This window comes from Xenopus laevis, chromosome 7S, assembly GCF_017654675.1.
Source record: "Xenopus laevis strain J_2021 chromosome 7S, Xenopus_laevis_v10.1, whole genome shotgun sequence".
Classification (NCBI taxonomy): domain Eukaryota; kingdom Metazoa; phylum Chordata; class Amphibia; order Anura; family Pipidae; genus Xenopus; species Xenopus laevis.
The window spans coordinates 71,429,040-71,449,663 of record NC_054384.1 but is presented as its reverse complement, the minus strand read 5'-3'; the positions used below and the strand labels follow the sequence as shown (position 1 = coordinate 71,449,663).

Here is a 20,624-nt window from a genome sequence, read left to right as displayed (position 1 = left end):
AAAATCTGGTGAGCTCATGCAGAAGAAAAAAAAAAACATGGCAAAATATAAGTGATTTTTTATTTCAGCTGGAGTTCTTTGAAAGTTAGCAAACTCACCAATTATGATGTAGAAAGCAATTGCTTTGCGCCAGAGTTTTCATGTTTTTAAGAAATTACATTTTAATAAATAAGCGCACATTCAAGTTTGGTAAGTTTTCAAGGTTTATTTTTCCATTTGAACTTATGAATTTAAAAATAATGAAGATCCACAAATCTGAATTTGATAAATAGGCCTCTATGTGAAAGTGCAAATGTAGCCAAAGAGTTGATTACACATTAATGGTTTGTTGCATAGACTAAAAAACCTTGTTTGAAACATACAGTGCTGGGCAAATATTTTAGAAGGGGTTGTTTGCCTTTTAAATAATTTTAATTTAGCTATACAGGTATGGGATCTGTTATCCAGAAACCAGTTATCCAGAAAGCTCCGAATTATGGAAAGGCCGTCTCCCATAGACTCCATTTTATCCAAATAGTCAAATTTTAAAAAAATGATTCTCCTTTACTCTATAATAATAATAATAATAATAATAAAACAGTACCTTGTACTTGATCCAAACTAAGATATAATTAATCCTTATTGGAGGCAAAACCAGCCTATTTGGTTTATTTAATGTTTGCATGATTTTCTAGTAGACAAGGTATGAAATTACATAAAAATCCGTTATACAGAAATCCCCAGGTCCTGAGCATTCTGAATAACAAGTCCCATACCTGTACCTATAAAAAAAAATTTAGTAGGTTGCCATTTTGGAATAAAGATTCTAGAAGGGCTAATTGTCCCTTGTAAATTACCATTATCATATAAGAACCAAGTCTCTAATGACTGCAAGTACTTCACGGATTCTCCTCTACAAAACTGCAGAAAACCCAAACAATTGTGTGAGATCTATTCAAATCTAGCAGGTTTCCTTTGTGCTACTGATTTAAAAATGTAGTACAAAAGGGCCACTGGATAACCCCCTGTGTCTCTTGGAATAGAAAGCAAATAGTGCAAGGGGTATATAATGGATTTACTTACATAGAAAACACTTAAAGGAAAGGCTAATTCACTGGATGAGGCAAAACATTAGGCTGCTTTCAATCTGTGTTTGAACAAATTTCTGTTATGGCAGGTTCTTACACACTCAACAGATACATATAAAACACTGGGAAGAGATAAAGGGAGCACAGAGGCAGTACCAAAAATACTGTCCACTGACAGCACTGGTTCCCTGAAAGAAAAGAAAATAAGAGCAAAACAGGCGGCTTGTTTGTGTATATTTAACCGGGCTTGCAGTGTTAATAAAACTTTCTAGGACAAATGTGATCTAAACTGAAGATTAACCTTTGGGAAAGTAAGTCCGAACCTTTGTGAAGAGTATCTGAAAGGCAGAGCTGTCACATTAAGCTACACAGGTTGACTGTCTCACTCTCTACGCTAATCCAAAATACTGGATGATTAAAATGTACTTGGAAAAGGAGAGGCTCTTTTTTGGAAAGCATTTGCCTAAGGCTCAAAATACCATGGCACTGAACTCTGTATAAATGTGAGCATTGTGTCTTGCATTTTCCCATGAATTCAGAAACGGTTCAGAGCACTTTTCTAAATGCTTTTAATGAGGAAATACATAGTGAAGTACAAAATATGAATAGTTCCTGAGAAAATGAAAGCCTCCATGAATAAATCTGGTAAAAAAACAATCTTTCCTGGCACAGCTACGTGCAACAAAATCATAATACAGAAATACCCACTGTTGATGCCAAAGGAAGGGTACAGTATATAAATAAATTAGGCAGATTGTGAACAAGAGACTAGACTCTTGTGCACTGCTTAAATGCAAATTAGGGAAAGAGATAATACAAATAAACTTCTATGGAATGACACATACAGTACAAAAGATTCCCTTTATATCGCTCGATATGAAGCAGCTCTTGATTTGTGATCCAGAATGGCACAGTGTGCAAATAGAAAATAAAGAATATGGCAAGACTTACCATTCCAGTATACTTCAAGTGTATTGGGCACTAGAGGGATAGGTTTGTTCTCTTTAAATACAGGACTGATATAGGAAGCTAAATAGGGTACCGATTCCCATACCTGCAAGTAAAGAGAAACCAGTCATTGTCTATACAGGTATGGTATCCGTTATCCAGGAAAACTGTTATCCAGAAAGCTCCAAATTATGGAAAGGCCGTCTACCATAGACTCCATTATAATCAAATAATCCAAATTCTTAAAAATGATTTCCTGTTTCTCTGTAATAATTGAACAGTACCTTGTATTTGATGCCAACTAAGATATAATTAATACTTATTGGAAGCAGAATCATCCTATTTGGTTTATTTAATGTTTAAATGATTTTCTTGTAGACTTAAGGTATGAAGATTCAAATTATGGAAAGATCAGTTATACGGAATACCCCAGGTCTCAAGCATTCTGATAACAGGTCCAATACCTGTATTATCTTCCATATAGTATTCTCATTCTGAGAGAAAGAATGTGACTTTCATTCTCAAACATTGTCTGGACTATTATGCAAGTTGCGGTTTAGACTCCACCTGTCTAAGTGAATCAGAAAGCCCAATTGTATGTAATTCCTGTGAGAATATATCAAAGTAAGGATGACAATCCATACAGGAGAAATAAGGCATGGTTGTGAGGTATGTTAGGTTAGGTAGTGGTAAAAAGATCTAAATGAGGAAGGTATATTTAAGACGCTAGATGATGCACAGTGAATGTTTTAATGGAAAATAGTATTTTGCATCTGTCTCACTGAGTATTCTGAAGTGCCATATGAATTCAGACTTTGCGAAGGGTAATATTAATTTTGTTACCATAGCTGCATTTGTGAGACGCCAAGCATTTAACAGGCCAAATCCATGCTGATGACTATGGCTAAAGCCAGCTCCATTTGTTTGCCAGGCTGCATGACGATCTTCATACTATGGGAGTGTAGAGAAATGGAGATATAAGAAACGCAAAACTATAAAACAGCAAAATCAGAAATGGTTCCTTATTTTTAGTTGTAAATGTAAATTATAGTTCCAGTGCACAATAATGCATCTTTTCTTCAAATAATTGGTAACACAGTAACAAAGTAGACTAGGACCTACTGTTAAATAAAACATTAGAGAGATTATTATATGATCCCCTCATATACATAGTTATAATATCACTGATTAAAGGAGAAGGAAAGGCTATTTAAATACACCAGTAAACCCTCAAAGTAATGCTGCTCTGAGTCCTCTGTCAAAAGAAACACAGCATTTCTTTCCTTCTATTGTGTACACATGGGCTTCTGTATCAGACTTCCTGTTTTCATCTTAAACCTCCAGGGCAGGGCCTGAGCATGCTCAGTTTGCTCCTCTCCCCCTCCCTCCTCCCATCCCTGCTGTAATCTGAGCTCAGAGCTTTTAGTGAGCAGGGAGAGACTAAGGCAGGAAGTGATGTCACTCCAATCTTATATGGCAGCTTCTATCCTAAACAAACAGAGACAGTGTCTAGAGCTGTTTACTCAGGTATGGTAAAGTATTCTGCAGAATAAATATAGCATTCTAGCTTGCACTATTGTGGCTAATCTTTTGGCAATAAACTGTCTTGGAGCTTTCCTTCTCCTTTAAGCACATCTTTTCCAGCCTAAACAACTTGACCAGTCTTTTCTCATAATTGAGATTTTCAATACCTTGGACCAGCTTAGTTGCCCTTCTCTGGACCCTCTCTAATTCAATAATGTCCCGTTTGAACGCTGGAGGCCAAAACTGTACGCATATTCTAGATGAGGCCTTACCATTGCTCTGTACAGTGGAGAATAACCCTCTTCCTGTGACTCTATGCCTCGTTAATACAGCTCAAGACCTTGTTTGTCCTCTCATCTGCTGACTGAATTGCTTTCTTCAGCCAAGTTTATTATCTTCAAGGACTGCAAGGTTCATTTCCATTATGGATTTGCCTAGTGCAGTCCCATTAAAGGTTACCTTACATTTATCAACAGTGGTGTAACTATAAAGGAAGCACACCCTGCAGCCACAGGGGGCCCGGACTATGGGGTATGCTTCCTCTATAGCTAATAAAAAAAAAAACCTCCTCCTCAGCCACTCTCTCTTACTGGCGAGGAAGGGGGAAGCAAGTCGGGTTGGAGTGGGCGGAGTTGGTAAGATGTGGGCAGAGTTTGGGTGGGACATGGGCAAATTTGGGGCAGGACGTGAGCGGCGGAGTTGTTACTGGAATTGGGCAGGAGGCTGGGGGATCAGCGTTTGTTGGGCTCCTCTGAAAAAATTTTTGGCAGGGGAGCCCGGCTCACTCTAAGTTCGCCACTGTTTATCAATATTGAATCATCTGCCACTCAGCAGCCCAGATTGCCAGTTTGTCAAGATTCTGCTGCAAAGATGCCACATCCTGGATGGAATTAATTGGGCTTCAAAGCATTGTGTCATCTGCAAACACGGATACATTACTTTGTCAAATCTGTCTTGACATGACTTATCTTTCATAAAGCCATGAGGATTACTACTCATAATGTCATCTTCCAGAACATAATTTTAAATGTGATCCTTTAACAAGCCATCAAATAATTTGCCCACATGTATGTCTAATTTACTGGCCTATAAATACTAGGCTGAGACAGTAATCCCTTTTTAAATTTAGGAATGACATTAGCATTCCTCCAATCCATTGGTACCATAGCAGATGAAAGTGAATCTGAGAAAATCAGAAATAGGGGTAGGTCTTCAATCAACTTAAGCTCTCTCAGTACCCGTGAGTGAATTCCATCAAGCCCTGGTGCCTTGTTATCATTCTTTTTAATTAAAGTTTTATGAATCATATCCTTAGTCAGCCACTGACTATACTGAGCTGAGCCAACAGTGCAGCTATATGAGGTGGGTCATAAAACTCTGACTCCTCTATGTTTTTACACTGAATAAAAGTATTGATTTAGCACATCTGCCTATTCTGTATTTGTTACAACCATATTAGTACCATTATTTAAAGGAGCCACACTCGCAACCACATCTTTTAACTATTACTATATATAAAAAACACTTTTTTGGGGTTAGTCTTGTCCTCTGCCAAACTGTGCTCCTCGCTTTCAATCTTTGCCTTTCGATTGCTGTTTTACAACATTCATTATAGTGTTTATATTCATTAAAAGCAGATTCTGTCCCCACAGATTGTAGTTTTAAAATGTACTAATAAACATTGGGTGGTTCTTGGTGCTCCTACATTTACTTCTTAAGGGAATAAATTGAGAACAGTAACAAATAATTTTAAATGACAATCATTTATGTTCTGTATTTTCAGCAGAAAACATAATGCCCCAATCTATACTCTGAAGGACAGCCCTTAACAAGTAAAATTAGCTTTTTTTAAATTCAGGATCTTTTGTTGCCCCAGTGTATATTTGTTTTTTATGTGAAACATTCAATGAAATCACATTATGGTCACTATTCTCCAGGGGTTCAACTATTTGCACATTTGCTATACATTCTGGATTGTTAAAGATCACTAGATCCAGTATAGCATTTTTCTGGTTGTCTCGTCAACAATCTGTGACATAAAATTGTATGAATGTGTTCCTATTAACTGTCCTAGCAGCACTGTTGCTGCCCCCCATTATAATAACTTGCCCTAAAATATCAAAAAGAGCTTAGCCTCTTCCTCTTCAGTTACATTAGGGGATATATAGCATTCCCCTACAATTAATTTGCTGGACTCGTTACAATCAGTGAAGAACTCATCCATTAAGGCACCCTCCAACCCTCTAGTAATCTACTCCCCCCAAACAGCTGAATCATCATCATTGAGGTGTAGCCCATCCCTGGCAAAGAGTCTGTAGCCGATTGAGAAATCAGCCCAGTTCTCTAGAAACCCAAAGCAGTCTTCCCCTCACCAGTTTCTCATCCACTTATTATCTACCTAAGCTCCCGCATCCTTCCTAACGTTGCTCATGACACAGTTTATATGTCTGAGATATTTACCTTGGAAGTCCCCACCCTTAACTTTTTACCTAGTTTTTTTAACAATCATTCTTGAGAACTCCTATGGTACCTATGTGTACGAAGGCCGCTAGGTCTTCCCCAGCCATCCAAGTAATCACTCTACTCGTTACACCACATGCCAGATCATAGCACCAGGCAAATAGACAGTTCAGCATGTAGGATCACTGCGACCTTATCAACCTTTCTAATAATTGAATCCCCTATAACTAAAACCTGGCTTTCCTTTAGATGTACTCCAAATCCAGGATTCTTCAGGATCCAGGTCCTTCTGCCCGGCCGAACCAAATCCGAATTTGCATATGCAAATTAGGGGGTGGGAGGGAAATCATGTGACTTTTTGTCAAAAAACAAGGAAGTAAAAAATGCTTGCCCCTTCCCACCCCTAATTTACATATGCAAATTAGGATTCAGTTCTTGGCCAAATCTTTCGTGAAGGATTCGGGGTTCGGCCGAATTCAAAATAGTGGATTTGTAGCATCCCTACTTTCCTTCCTAGCACTCCCCTACCTGTATTAGAGACACTGCCCTCCCACAGGGAGAGTTAGAGTTAGTCTGCTCCATATATGTCAGCTCAGAGCTGTCGACCCCCCCCAGCATCTTCACCCAAAATGGTGAATCGGTTACATTGGACCATTCCCCTACCTTCTGTCCCCTACTTCCCCCACTTAACTGTTGAAAACTTGACTCCCTCATTAGCCTCCACTGCCCCTTCTCTGGCCCCTAACAGAGGTTGCTCTTTAAGGCTCTTTTCCTCCCCCAAGTTTGCTGCAAGTTGCCGCCTTAGGGGCAAATTTACTAACCTCCGAAAAATCGGCAGTGACGGCTTCGCTCACAACGCAACACTTCTACAGACGTAGATTCTCCAGGACAACGCTAATTCACTAAAATCCAAAGTTGCATCCAGGGCGCAGAACGCTGGCGAAGTTGCACTAGCGTTACTGCGCCAAGCAAAGCAAAGTTGCGCTAGCGTTGCCTTATTTGCATATACGACGGGAAGTTTAAGTTCAATGGACGTATTTGTTGCGGCAAACACATTACACTACACAAGCCCGGGAAACCTTAATAAAAGAAAATAGAGTTGTTATATTGCCCTACACATGAGCCCAGTGTATAGTTTATGTGCCATATGTTAGGAAATATAGGGGGTGAAGCCGGTTACCAAAAAAACATTTTACGCTCTTTTGAAGCCCATCACCCTGAAAAAAGGAAAAGACGCCAGCATTTTTTGGGACTTAGAAAATTTTTCAAATAAATTTTGAGGAAGTCCTATCTAATCTATTGCACTTCTCCTGGTCTGAGGTGGCGAATGCAAGTCTGGCGCAACGTTCAGTAAAATCCGCATCTTAGTGAATTTGCGTAGTTACGTCCATTCGACAGAGCGCAAATTTGCCTGGCGTTAGGGAGCGAAGTACCGCTAGAGTCTATCTCCTTCGCTAGCGAAATTACGCCAACGACCGTTAGTAAATCTGCGAAGTACCGAAATGACGTTACGCTGGCGAACTAAATGCTACCAGGAACTGCTGCTTAAAAGTAAGATACATGCATTAAGACACACAGGGATTGACATCAGCAAGCCCACTGGAACAGACAGTGTGTAAGATAGGTGTAAATGGGTTGACCGTTGAAGGGGAATGTATAGCACAAACCTTGGTAGCTGTGAACACAATTATATGCTGGACATCTCTCCAGGTCAAGCATGGCCGGACCTGCAACATCAAAGCTATCATCCCTGCTGCAATAGGCGCAGCTGCAGAAGTCCCCGTGTGACCTTCGGTGCATCCCGTCCCTTTCTGCAGATTCCAGTCAGATGTCACCTAAGATAACAGAGAATGCAGCTTATGATTAATCAGTGAATATATCAGTAAGACAAAGAGGGTTAACAGAAAAGGTGCACTATGTATAAAGGATGGTATTGGTCTATATGGGAACATTCTTCAACAGCTATGCACTTAAAGAAAGAAGCACTTATGGGTCTTTTGCAAGAAAATATTGCATTAGCTCAAGGTTTGGGTTCCATTCAGGGTTCTTGAATGAAAGGGAAACATCAACATATTAAAATATTTACTTTAATTAAAAAGCCTTTATCCAAATTATATTAAAGTAGATATAAACCTTCAGGTATATTTCTCAGTGCAAAACTAATGTTCTGATGACATCACTAGCTGCAAAATATATTTTACTGGCTGGAATGGTATAGACATGCACACTGCATTGTGTGGTCTCAACTGCAATAAGAAATTGTGTACCGACAAAACACAAGGCATTTTCATACGAATGCATGAGCACTACTTGTCTATAGTATAAAAGCATAATAAAGGGTGGCAATGTTTCTTATTAAAAGCCAAACAAAAATCCTCAACATGATCATGTTATAGGATGCTTTTGGTACATTAAAATAATGCTTTGTTCAAAAGTTGGTGCAGATAAAATGTAATCTAAAACACCATCTGACTTGTGGTGCAGTCGAGACAACTTTATCTGAAAGAATGACTTTCGGCAAAACGTCTTCCTGACCCCACATTTGCATGTGTTTATTTTAGCAAGAACAGTTGATAAAACTCATTTAAAGTCACTGTATTATTTATAATCCAATAATATCATACTTAGCAAATCTTCTAGTCAAAATATAATGTGACAGGGAGCCTAGATGTTGCACCATTGCATTTTTTAAGATACTGAAAATGTGGTTAGATTGTTCACATGAAGCATTTCACTTTAGTTCAAGTTTAGGATGATATCAGTATAGGTCCAACAGAACAGAGTGAATAGAATGGCAACACAGGGTTACCACACACACAACACCGAGAGTACAGTATAGCAGGGTCCCCAACTTTTTTTGGCCCGGGGAGCAAAGACGACCCAATTTTTTTTGCAAGGACAAGGGGGGTCGGAAAAGGCTCAGTGAGGGGGTCGGCGTTCAATTCGGTGCCCCAGTGTCTAATTCGGGCACCCCGACTTTCAATTTGGAGCCCACTTCAGGACTGTCCATGGCCCAGTTCTGGGGGACCCCTGCAGTATAGTAACAATGTTTTGACCAGTACAATATTGGTATTTTAACAAGTTGCAGAAGTTGACACAATTTTGGTAGCAGTAAAAAGGAAGAATATAAACAAATTACTTACAATACTTCTCATTAATTTGTCACCGCTACTAAAGGTCACTGCTAACATTGATGCACACTCCTCTGCATAGAATGGCATTTTACCCACTTCATTAACGGCACCTACATGAAGGAGAGCGGATAAACAAGACAAAAGACAATTCATTGTGCTATTTAATAAGCGACATATCACACACAAACTATATTTCTTAATGATGATATTTACTCATCTAAGAGAACTCAGTAAAAGGCACACTAGAAAGTAATAACATGATTTTTTGAGGCTTTGTAAAACAGTGAATTGAATCACTGAACCAATGAGTTTGTATCATGCTTATGACTAGAAGTTATACTGTGGAATAAATATTGTGGTGCTGGGGAGAAGGGATACAGTCCTTCCCTAATTTGGGATATCCCCAGTGAAGGTGAACTCCTGCTTATAGCCTGGGTCTGATAAATCTGGGAGGGGGAAGGAGTTCCCAAAGAAATTAGGCACTGGCTGGAGGAAGATGAGTGATTTCTAACGGGCAAGGTTATCAGATGGTTTCTCTAGTGCATAATAGGGTGGGAGTCCCTCTTTGGACTCCACTTGCTGAAGGAGAGTATATGATGCTCAAAAGTCAGAGGCAGAAAGGTTCAGTAGGAAGTGCTCTAAGGCAGAACAGGCTAATGTCAAGGCTTAATTTTTTATTAGCCCCTTCTACAATTTACAGTCAGCTTGAGGGTAGTTAACAGAGCAGTCAGATGCCCCATTGGGAAAAACAAGAATAGCTAGTATTATAGGTAAAACCTGCCAGCATGGGCTTTTATGTAGGTGAATGCATAGATTGCCCATACTGTCCCATCAGTATTGCCAACCTGACTGTCCCATCTCAGTCTGTCAGTTAGAGTTTCTAATGCTAATGGACTACTGCTGCACAAATATGGCAGCCCCCTCATAGAGGAACATGGGGGTAAGAAAGGTAATGTAAAAGCATCAGGCAAATACTTGTATGACAAAATTATAAATAGCATTCAAAGATAATGTTATGATGGACATAAAAAAGTTATTTTCTGGTGTCAGTATCTCTTTAAGTGCCAAAGCCTCGGCTCAGCTAATAATGTGTTGAACAGGAGAGGGCCTTTAATGTACAGGTGGTATGGAAGATGTATTCTGCATAGTTACCTATGGTAACAGTGTAGATGGAGTTAGCGTATCCATCGTAGTTACAGTTATCATTATATTGGCCTCCATTACCACTGGCAACCACAAAAATACTCCCAAATCCCTTCCGTCCAGCAATTACTCCATGCTGCAGTGCGGCCTGGTGAGAGAGGAAATAGAATATGATTTATGAGAGTAAAGTGCACTGAAACTCTCAGATTGGCTTGCTCATATGAAATGCAACAACATATTTTCGATTTAAATGTTTTGTTTTATTGCAGGGATTCTAAATATTTCCTTTGGATCAGAACAATAGTCTCACAATACAACTGTAAGCATCAATTACCAAGACTCATACAAACTGATACGATGCCTAACTGAATAAAACGGACTAAGTTAGCTATGGGATTGGCAGACACAGTAGAGCTTGGCAGAGACACAAAAATACAAAAATAGTTTTTTTTTTCCAAAAACATCTCAAAATGTTAGCATATAAACGTGATCTCAGAAAGTGGATGTGTGACTATGTTAGGTTTATATACAGCACAACTAAATATACAACTGAATATACCTGTACCTTTTACAAAAATGGAAGTCAAAAAAATCACTTAAGAAAAAACAGCAGAGGTAATTATGTGATGATAGTGAGGTGAATTCGAAAATGTCTGTAAATAATTGTTTGGAGAAGTAACATGTCAAAAAATGTTACTTTAGAGTAGCAACACAAAGGAATGGTTTACGGTTCTGCTTTTTCCCCCGCACTTCTTTTTATAGATACCAACAGAATTCAATAGAAATACAACGGAGCACAGGAATCTCCCATATGTGCTTTGCACATATCTGAGAACTCTCCAATGGATTTCAGCAGTATCATATGAGAACAAGGGGTTAAGGTAGAGATGAATATTACCTTTCCTAGTTGATGAGGGCCATCAACTGTTTTACCATCATCGTCAGGACCCCAGCTGCAAAATGAATAAATACATTTTTAAAAAAAAGTAATTTATTGGTGATCATCAAATATTAGTATAATATGCTCCAAAATGGTAACACATATGAGTAATACACACATAAAAAAAGACTGCACAGACATAAAGCATACACAAATGCACAACTGTATATACAACAAGCACACTAGGCAAACACATAATTAAAGATGCCTACACCACAGATAGGGTTCTTAGTCACCTGCAGCTGTAGATATCATTGATCTGATAGTGCTTGTTGAATGCAATAGCTTCCATGCTGTCTGTAAGGGGCCCATCAAGGACACGGATTCCTAAGAAAAACTGCATGTCAAAAAGACAAATCCAATGTGGAAAGTCAGCCTAAAATGATGGTACAATATAAAGTAATATGGAGCCATGGAGATGTAGAACTGCAAAAGAATGTGAAAGAGCAAGAGTATCAAGTGATGGGTAGGATGTTTATCAGAAAGTTAAAAGAACATGAAGTTGAGCACAGCATTAAATAAGTGTAAGGAACTCTGCAATAATGATCAGGGCTAGTTTAGAAAAATACCAAGGAAAAGTCAATGTAATTAGGGCCATAGACGCAAAGATCTGATTTCGTATGATTTTCCCGTCATTTTTCGTCCCATGGAGATCGGTCGTTTGGTCGATCTGACAGGTTAAAAGATTTGTCGGCTGCCGATAATTTCTCTGCATGTATTGCCGATCGGTTGATTTTCAGTGGGAGACCGTCACCAGCTTTGACGTACATAACTTTCGTACGATTGCTGTCGGGGGCAGAACATCGTCTGCTCTGTTATTTTTCTACTTTATTTGATCTGAAATATTAGTGGCAGGTCGGGAGATGGGGATCTTTGCATCTATGGCCAGCTTAAGGTACACTGGGATCTTGCGTGCAAATTAATCACTGTGAAAACATGTGAATGTAATTTGATGACAGTGTAGATATGCAAGAACATTAACGTACAAAATGATCTTAATTCGATTGCACAGATACAATATTGCAGAAAAATTACTTTAAGCTCCATGATAAAGTCTTTTTGCAAGCACAAAGGACTTTGATGGATGCAACAGTTGCTTCCTCCTATTCTAGATGTAAGAATGTCTATTGTGATGGTAAGATAAGTTTCAGAGCTATATACAACGATTGTGGAGATTTAGAACATACAACTATATGCACAAAGCTTTCTTAACCCAACCCAAGAGTTGTGTGGCATCCTGAAGGACCAGTTTATGTGTGAAAACACATTTTATCTAATCAGCAAAAGGCTTTTATAACACAAAAGCAGAGCTTCAACAAAGATTGAAGTTAGAGAATATAAACCAAGATGGTGCCATACAAGAAGCTGATGGATAGGATCATTTTTGTATCACTCCATAGCTACATGAATAAAAGCCCTCATTGAAGGTACGTATTAAAAAACCAGGATCCTTAGACATTCTATGAACCTCAAATATCTCACTGAAGAACTAAGGCTAATCCCAAAACTGGTGCATTTCGTTGTTTGGGTTGCAAATGTTGACAGTCTGTTATTATGCCACCCTACACAAGTTTATAATCTATTGTACAGATATGCAACATGTAAGTCCACCAATGTTGTGTACCCTTTTAAATGTCCATGTGGCTGTAGATACATAGTACAAACATCCAGAGACATCAAGTTGGCAAGGGACAGAGATACCTCAGTCTCTAGGCTTTCTTTGAAATTAGATATAAGGTCTCTCATCTCAAGTGGTGTGTATTATATACATGGTGGTGATAATACTTTATTACAATATGAAATGAGTTAGATAAAGAAAATAAATGCTATTTCACTGCTTGAGCTAAATCAAGAGTGCCCATACTTTACTAATGCGAGGTCTACGTTTAGTAGATCTACATCCATAAAAACATTGTTAGCATTCTGTTCCATGGAAAATTTTACTTAAAAGGGAACAAAACACAACTTAAGCTTTTTGAAAAGTAAACATAAGCAACTTTGCAATATACATCAATTAAAAAATATGCAGATTTTTCATGATTTTTAATGGTTTGGAACTATTACCTAAGCCTAGCCCCCTGCTGATCTGTCTGACTACTTTGCTGAGCTGGCTGACTACTGTTACTTTGTATCAACAGCCAGCTGTCAGCCTGCAGGTGCTTCTATCAGCAGAAAACCATTGTATTTTGTTCTTCTAGCGAGCACCACAAAGAGATCCTCTTCCTGCTGCATTCGGGTCTTCTTGCGGTGCGTATGCGCAGTAGAGCAAAAAGCCGAACTTTAAAGGAAAAGTCGGCTATTTTGCTCTACTGCCCTGGAAAGAGGATCTCTTTGTGGTGCTCGCTAGAAGAACCACGAGCCAGTGCGGTTTTCTGCTGATAGGAGCCCAGGGTGTCAGGTAAGTAAAAGTAGTCACTTGGGGGTGTCAAACTTTTAGCATCCCAATTGTAAAATGCTATTCCTTCTCCTTTAACAAAAGTTCAGCTGACGTGATTATTATTAGAAAAAAAATAAATCAGGGCTTCTATTTACACTAGCAGTTTAGGGAGATGTATACACATTTAACCAACATAGCATCAAAATAGAGATAAAATAAATACCTATATTGTTTATGAAAACTGGTCTACTGTTTTAAAAATTAAAAACATCCTTACACTTGCATAAGCCAAGATCAAAGTAAAAGTCTAGGAGCACACCCTTCTGGTTCATTATGATCTCACATACCTGCAATCCGGCTCCCAAAGGCCACACCAACTGCACAGAAACTATTATTGGGAACTGCGGCAATTTCCCCAGCACATCGAGTCCCGTGTCGGTTGTCACTGCCACCATCAGGGTGCGGCATTGGGTCTGGGTCATTAGAGTTTATATCATAACTCCCCTCAGGGCTCTGAAAAAAAAAAAAAGATTTTTTTAAAATGTATCAGGTCACCTTGTGATTATTTGCATTTTATTTGCCTTCTTCTTCTGCTCAATATGCTTTATTACTCTCCTGCACAATGGCTTGTAGCCACATCTTTGTGCAAGGTGCACAAGGTACCCACATAATTTGGCTGGATGTCTTGGATAGTGTGTTGGACTCCATCATCCACAACCACCACAGTGACCCCACGACCAGTCACATTTCTCTCCCACACACCGGTAACATTAATATCCATTCCAGGATTTCGGCCATTGTGCTAAATATGAAAAAGAGATGTAGGTTAAAAAATATAGTAAAATGATTAAAGAATTAATTTATGTGCACGGACAGCATGGACAAAGCTCACTGCTAGTATATAGATCAGAAACATTAGCATGAAACAAAATACTATACCTTCTGCATATTTTGGAGGCATACAAATAGAGCAGGATAAATTAGCCTTAGACATGATATTATGAGTGTTCCTCTTTAGTATGTTAGTTTATGAAACCAATGTTTATGGAAAGAGAGGTTTCTGACACTGCCCTGGAGTGCACACTAGTTCTCTGCCCATCTCCACTTTCTCATGATGAAATACTGTAAATATGAAAGCCAGAAATCTCCCCACAGTTTGATGCCCAATGTGCATAGGATTTCTAAAGTATGTTTCTGAAGAGACTCTAAAATGAAAACAACTCATGAATTTTCACGGCTGATATATTGGTAGATGGAAATAAGAACCATGCATCCATGTTATTGTGGATATTAGCCAATAAAATGGATTGTAGAGGCCCAAAGAAAATGAAATGGGTGTATCACAAGAGCACTCAAGAATATGGGGACACATTAAAAGTATATAATTTTGGAAAATATACATTTTGATGAATCCAAAATGGATAAAGGTCTTTCTACTCCAAGTACAAAAAAGGAGGGTTGTGGATGCACTCCTAAGGCCATATAAAAACATTTTTAAATACAATAATCCCGTCTAAAAAAAAAAAAAAACAGGGTTTTTTGTTACAAAGTTATGATCATAAAATTGGTAAGCTGCGGAAAGACGTGGTATGGCGGCTTACCAATTTTATGATCATAACTTTGTAACAAAAAACCCTGTTTTTCTTTTTTTAAACAGGGGATAATTGTATTTAAATGTTTTTATATGGCCTTAGGAGTGCACCCACAACCCTCCAAACCACAAAGCCTAGTTTAGAAGTTCCCTCATATCCCCATTTACAAATATAGAATATTAACTATGGCTACCAGGGTTTGTCTGATGCCCAATGTGCATATAGCATTTAGAGGCTCAAAATTAAAATCGTAAATCCAACTTTTTTACTTGCAAAGACAAATAATAATGACCATTGCAAAATCCAATAAAATGTAAAAGATAAAAACAATCTGAAAATTTAATAAAATCTCACATTTTTCCTACAGCGCTCACTCACTTACAGTAGTCACTCTGTGCAATAAAAACAGTACAGTAAAAAGTGTAAAAATGTGTATGTGTGTGAATTGTGTGCTGTGTGCATGCACATGTCAGTCTGTGCGTATGTACTTTGAGTGTGAAAAAGCAGACACGCATCCACGAAAAAAGCTCTGGATTGAGTGTCATCCCCATCCACCTTCTTTAAGAAGTCAGTAGGACTGCATACTTTATTTGCACCGTCCTATCAGCTTCTGCAAAAGCCTATTAGGGGGAGAGAGGTGGGGAAGGCATGTAATTATTTATTTTTCCCCACCAGCTAAATTTTTTCCCTGTCTGCCACTTCTTATTCCTGGGAAAACACTGTTAAAGGAACAGTAACACCAAAAAACTAAAGTGTTTTAAAATAATGAAAATATCATGTACTGTTGCCCTGCACTGGTAAAACGGATCTGTTTGCTTCAGAAACACTACTATAGTTCATATAAATAAGCTGCTGGGAAGCAATGGTGGAAATTGGAAAACGGCTATATGGCACAGGATAACTAATGGATAACAGATAACACCATTAGACAGACAGAGCTTATTTGCTATTTGATGTGTAACCTGAGCCTTTTCTCCTTTATATGGCTGTCCCCATTACTGCACAGCAGCCTATTTATATAAACAATAGTAGTGTTTCTTAAGCAAACACAGCAGTTTTACCAGTGCAGGGCAACACTGCATTATATTTTCATTACTTTAAAACACTTATTTTTTGACGTTACTGTTCCTTTAAGACATTTCATTTAAGTCCAGCAAAATATAGATATTGCTTGTATCAATGTACAGTAGGAAAGGAATAAACATTTTATTGATCCATTACTGCACCGTCCAAATTTTTTTTTTCAACTTTCCTTATCGGTCGACCAACATCACACAACCGTCAACAAAGTTACTATATGTCAACACTTCTGATCAGGGGCGTAACTACTGAGGAAGCAGACTCTGCAGCTGCAGGGGGGCCCAGGAGGTATAAGGTGCCCCATGAGGCCCTAACTCATACAATTTCAATAGATATTGATAAAACAGGTCAATCTCTAGACATTTTGGGGTCCTGAAAAATAAATTGCTGTGGGGCCCATTAATATCTAGTTACACCACTGCTTCTGATGAGGCTTGCTGGTTGTCCCTTCAGTGCCAAAATATTCTGAAAAGCATTAGGAAATTATACATTATTCACATTGGTTCCTGCATAATGGATCTTGCAATCTAAGGTATCTATTAAATGCATGCATGTATATAGTCATATGAAAAAGTTTGGGAACCCCTCTTAATTCTTTGGAGTTTTGTTTTTCATTGGCTGAGCTTTCAAACTAGAAACTTCCTTTTAATATATAACATGCCTTATGGAAACAGTAGTATTTCAGCAGTGACATAAAGTTTATTGGATTAACAGAAAATATGCAATATGTATCATAACAAAATTAGACATGTGTTAGACAGGTGTTAAATAATGCAATATACATTTTCTCATAAATCAATATTTAAAGGGGAACTCATGGGTCCAAATCAACATAACACAGAAACCCCTAATATACCCATCACAGTTACCTGTTTCATCAAAAAGTATGAATAAATGCCATTTCTATGCTGAAATCCAGCTGTTTAATAGTTCTCTTTCTGCATCATTTGAAATTCTGGCAGGGGAGGAGAGACTAAACATTGATTGTAACAACTTCTTCACAACTTACAGACAGCATGCAGGAACTACATAACCCACAATGCACTGCGATGTTGCAATCCTTATTTGAAATCACGTGTGCAGGGAATTGTGGGATTTGGAGGATGCAGGCTGAGGACAGCTGGCTGCTGGTACAAAGGAACGGTAGTCAGCCAGCTCAGCAAAGTATTCAGACAGATCAGCAGGAGAACTGTAAAATTCAGCAGATTTGTTCAGTCACCTTCACCTGTGTAACGTGCTCACTCTTCAGTCAGGCCACACCAGCAGACCCACAAACAGACTCGGCTGCAAACAAATTTATTGAATCACAACATGTTTCGGATCACATGGATCCTTTTTCACTTGGATCCATGTGATCTGAAACATGTTGTGATTCAATAAATTTATTTGCAGCCGAGTCTGCGAGTTATGTGATCCATCTAAATCCACGTTGGTTTAGATCAGCAGGAGAGCAGGGGGACTAGGCTTAGGGAATTTTTCCAAACCATTAAAAATCATGAAAAATCTGAATATTTTTTAATTGATGTATATTGCAAAGTTGCTTGACATTATGTTTACTTTTCAAAAAGCTTAAGTTATGTTTTTGTAAGGTTCCCCTTTAAGTAAAATTTTCCATGGAACAGAATGCTAACAATGTTTTTATGGATGTAGATCTACTAAAAGTAGACCTTGCCTAAGTAAAGTATGGGCACTCCTGAGATACAGCATCTGCAGCAAGATGTTCTTGCAGGTCTTTGGATGTGATCTTTGGGTTGTCTGTAACCATTCTTACAATCCTCCGCAAATCCCACTCCTGTATTTTTCCTTGCCTGCCAGACCTGGGTTTTACAGCAACTGTGCCTGTGGCCTTCCATTTCTTGATTACATTCCATACAGTTGAAACTGACAGTTTAAACCTCTGAGATAGCTTTTTGTAGCATTCCCCTAAACCATGATACTCAACAATCTTTGTTTTCAGATATTTTGAGAGTTGCTTTGAGGATCCCATGCTGTAACTCTTCAGAGGAGACTCAAACAGAAGTACAACTTGCAATTGGCCACCTTAAATACCTTTTCTTATGACTGGACATACAAGTTCAAGGCTTAACAAGCTAATCCAACCAATTTGGTGTTGCCAGTAATCAGTATTGAGCAGTTACATGCATTTAAATTAGAAAAATTACATTTGATATAATTTTATTCAACTGAATACTGCTTCACTAAAAATCTTTGTTCAGAAAACACCCCAGTGCTGGCTGAGAGGGGTTCCCAAACTTTTTCATATACATAATGTGGTTAGCATCATCAAAAGCCATTTAACCTGCTGGTATTCTTTTTGCGTGAAAGAGGAAACCTAAGCCTAAGTACCCAGACATGCAAAAAGGCAAAATACATAAACAAACTGCTGACAGTGTTGTTGCTAAAACTAAACCCCAGCACTGCAATGCAGACAAACTGAAAAGCAGACAGAAGTCCATCCTCTCACTCACACCAGTGTTCTAACTTACAGCAGGCAGACAAACAGGGTTATCTTAAAGGCATTTATCTAAAACAGTTTAGATAATTTCTAACAAAAATACGTAAAATAGTCACAGGAACCGATACCAGTATAACAGACACAGTGATTTCCCTGTCACAAACTGCAAGCACTTACAGGAACCGTATTGATACAGATTGTTTCATTTAAATGCAAGGAATGTTTCTATATCTGTAAATGATGGAAATCATTTTTTCATACAACAGAAACTTGTCAGTACAACTCGCGATCCACATTTTTACAAATCTATTCAAACCCGACAAGAAAACGAAAGAGGATGTTCCACACAAGAAACTGAATGGCATAGCAATAGCAAAACAAATGTGAATATGGCAGAATAAAGGGAGCCTTACCAAGTGCCACTGCTGTGGATACTTGGGGTCATTAAAGTGCAAACTTCTTTTAGATCTCTTCAGTAGTGTTTGCTCTGAATACCACCTCACGCTTTCATGCTGTGTAAAAAGTTCATGGGCTTTCTTACGAGCATCTTCTTGGCACTGAGTACTTCCCCTGTAGGCAAACAGGTAATGGTCCTTTAGCTCCCCTATAACACCTCGGTTCTCTAGCCCTGTAGATTTGGAAAGTTCCTCTGCCAAGGCGTCCATCTCCTCCCTTTGCCAATGGGCAATAGAAGAATCCAGATGCACAGCCCAGGTCAGCTCATCTCCAGAACCGACATCCTCCTTGTTGTGCAGAGAGCAGGCAGCATGTGTTGAGGGAGAGTGGAAGACAATGAAAGTGATATAACAGCAAAGGCACAAGAAGGCAATAGGGACGGTATACATTCTGATGGCCCATTCCCTGAGGGGCAGTCCAGCAAGTTCATCAGGTCCTGTTGAAAAGAGTACAGCATTATTAGTAATACAACAATACACTCAGTTGTATACAATACCATAGTATTTTTAGAAGGAATATGTTTAGCCTCAACACATAATTACCACAGTAGGCATATTTGCATTTAAAAAACTATTTTTTTCCATTTAGATAACATGAGAGAGACTTGTGGATATAATCACTCATGTAAAGCAGTAAGAGTCACTGAAACACTGACTTTAAACCTTGGTAAATACAGACAGGAAAAAAACCCTATGGCACTCCATTCACTTCTGGGTGTTCACAACAACTACAACTCTCCCATCCTCCCCCTCAACTCACTTACGAGTAACTCTCCATAATCAACTCTGTTACCAACACATACAGGAAACTTGGCACTTTGTAATAGAAGAGGAAAAGATTTACCCGATACTGATAAATTGACCCATTCTGCTTAAGCGCTGACAGGTTAAAGTCAACTCCTCATTTTGCCATTTCTCCTCTCCAGTAATAGTGCATACACCTTCTACCTTTCCTATTGCTTGCGCTTACTTCTTTACTTCCGTGTTCAGGTCAGAATTGATGACAACTACGTCACTCAGCGTGGCACGCAAGACCGGATGCGGAAGCGTGGATTGTTTTGAAGCACAAGTTAGGCGTGAGTGTTCTCTCGTTCCACCTTTATGGGCCTCATATATTAGAATGTACTTCTTTCTCCGAAGTTCAGAGTATTCCAAACGTCTTCTCTCTGGCTGTTGTTGTTGAGCTTTCACACCGGGAGCCCTGGAGGTTTTAGTTAAACAAGTGGAAGCTTTGCTGTGATTCTTTATCATTGACGCAGTTTTAGTCTCACAACAATTGGTCTCTACAAAACACCTCGATTCAAAATGACATGTTCATCGTAAATAAGAAACATATCAATTTCTTACAAGTGAAAAGAAAAATTGCACTGGGTCTGGTGTCAAAGTTAATAAATTTAATCTAACCTGACTGCAATCATTTGCCTGCAGTAAATAGAGCTGCCACAACAA

The 20,624-nt window shown here is 38.7% G+C and overlaps 1 protein-coding gene across 2 annotated transcripts in view; it reads right to left on the bottom strand.

Moving 5' to 3' along the window:
• Window positions 1-20,227, bottom strand: part of pcsk7.S (proprotein convertase subtilisin/kexin type 7 S homeolog) — a 31,781-nt gene extending 11,554 nt beyond the window's left edge. Inside the window, exons 1-11 of one of the 2 annotated variants that reach the window (XM_018227752.2) lie at window positions 20,146-20,227; window positions 19,134-19,612; window positions 14,261-14,395; window positions 13,941-14,106; window positions 11,453-11,543; window positions 11,175-11,229; window positions 10,286-10,424; window positions 9,143-9,243; window positions 7,667-7,834; window positions 2,859-2,966; window positions 2,019-2,121 (exon numbers count right to left, since the gene is read on the bottom strand). In XM_018227752.2, coding sequence (XP_018083241.1) covers window positions 2,019-2,121; window positions 2,859-2,966; window positions 7,667-7,834; window positions 9,143-9,243; window positions 10,286-10,424; window positions 11,175-11,229; window positions 11,453-11,543; window positions 13,941-14,106; window positions 14,261-14,395; window positions 19,134-19,565 — 1,498 coding nt within the window. In that variant the 5' untranslated portion in view covers window positions 19,566-19,612; window positions 20,146-20,227. Of the gene's footprint in view, window positions 1-2,018; window positions 2,122-2,858; window positions 2,967-7,666; window positions 7,835-9,142; window positions 9,244-10,285; window positions 10,425-11,174; window positions 11,230-11,452; window positions 11,544-13,940; window positions 14,107-14,260; window positions 14,396-19,133; window positions 19,613-20,019 lie in introns of both variants that reach the window. The other variant, XM_018227751.2, reaches the window with a different exon arrangement.
• Between the last annotated feature and the right edge of the window lie 397 nt (window positions 20,228-20,624).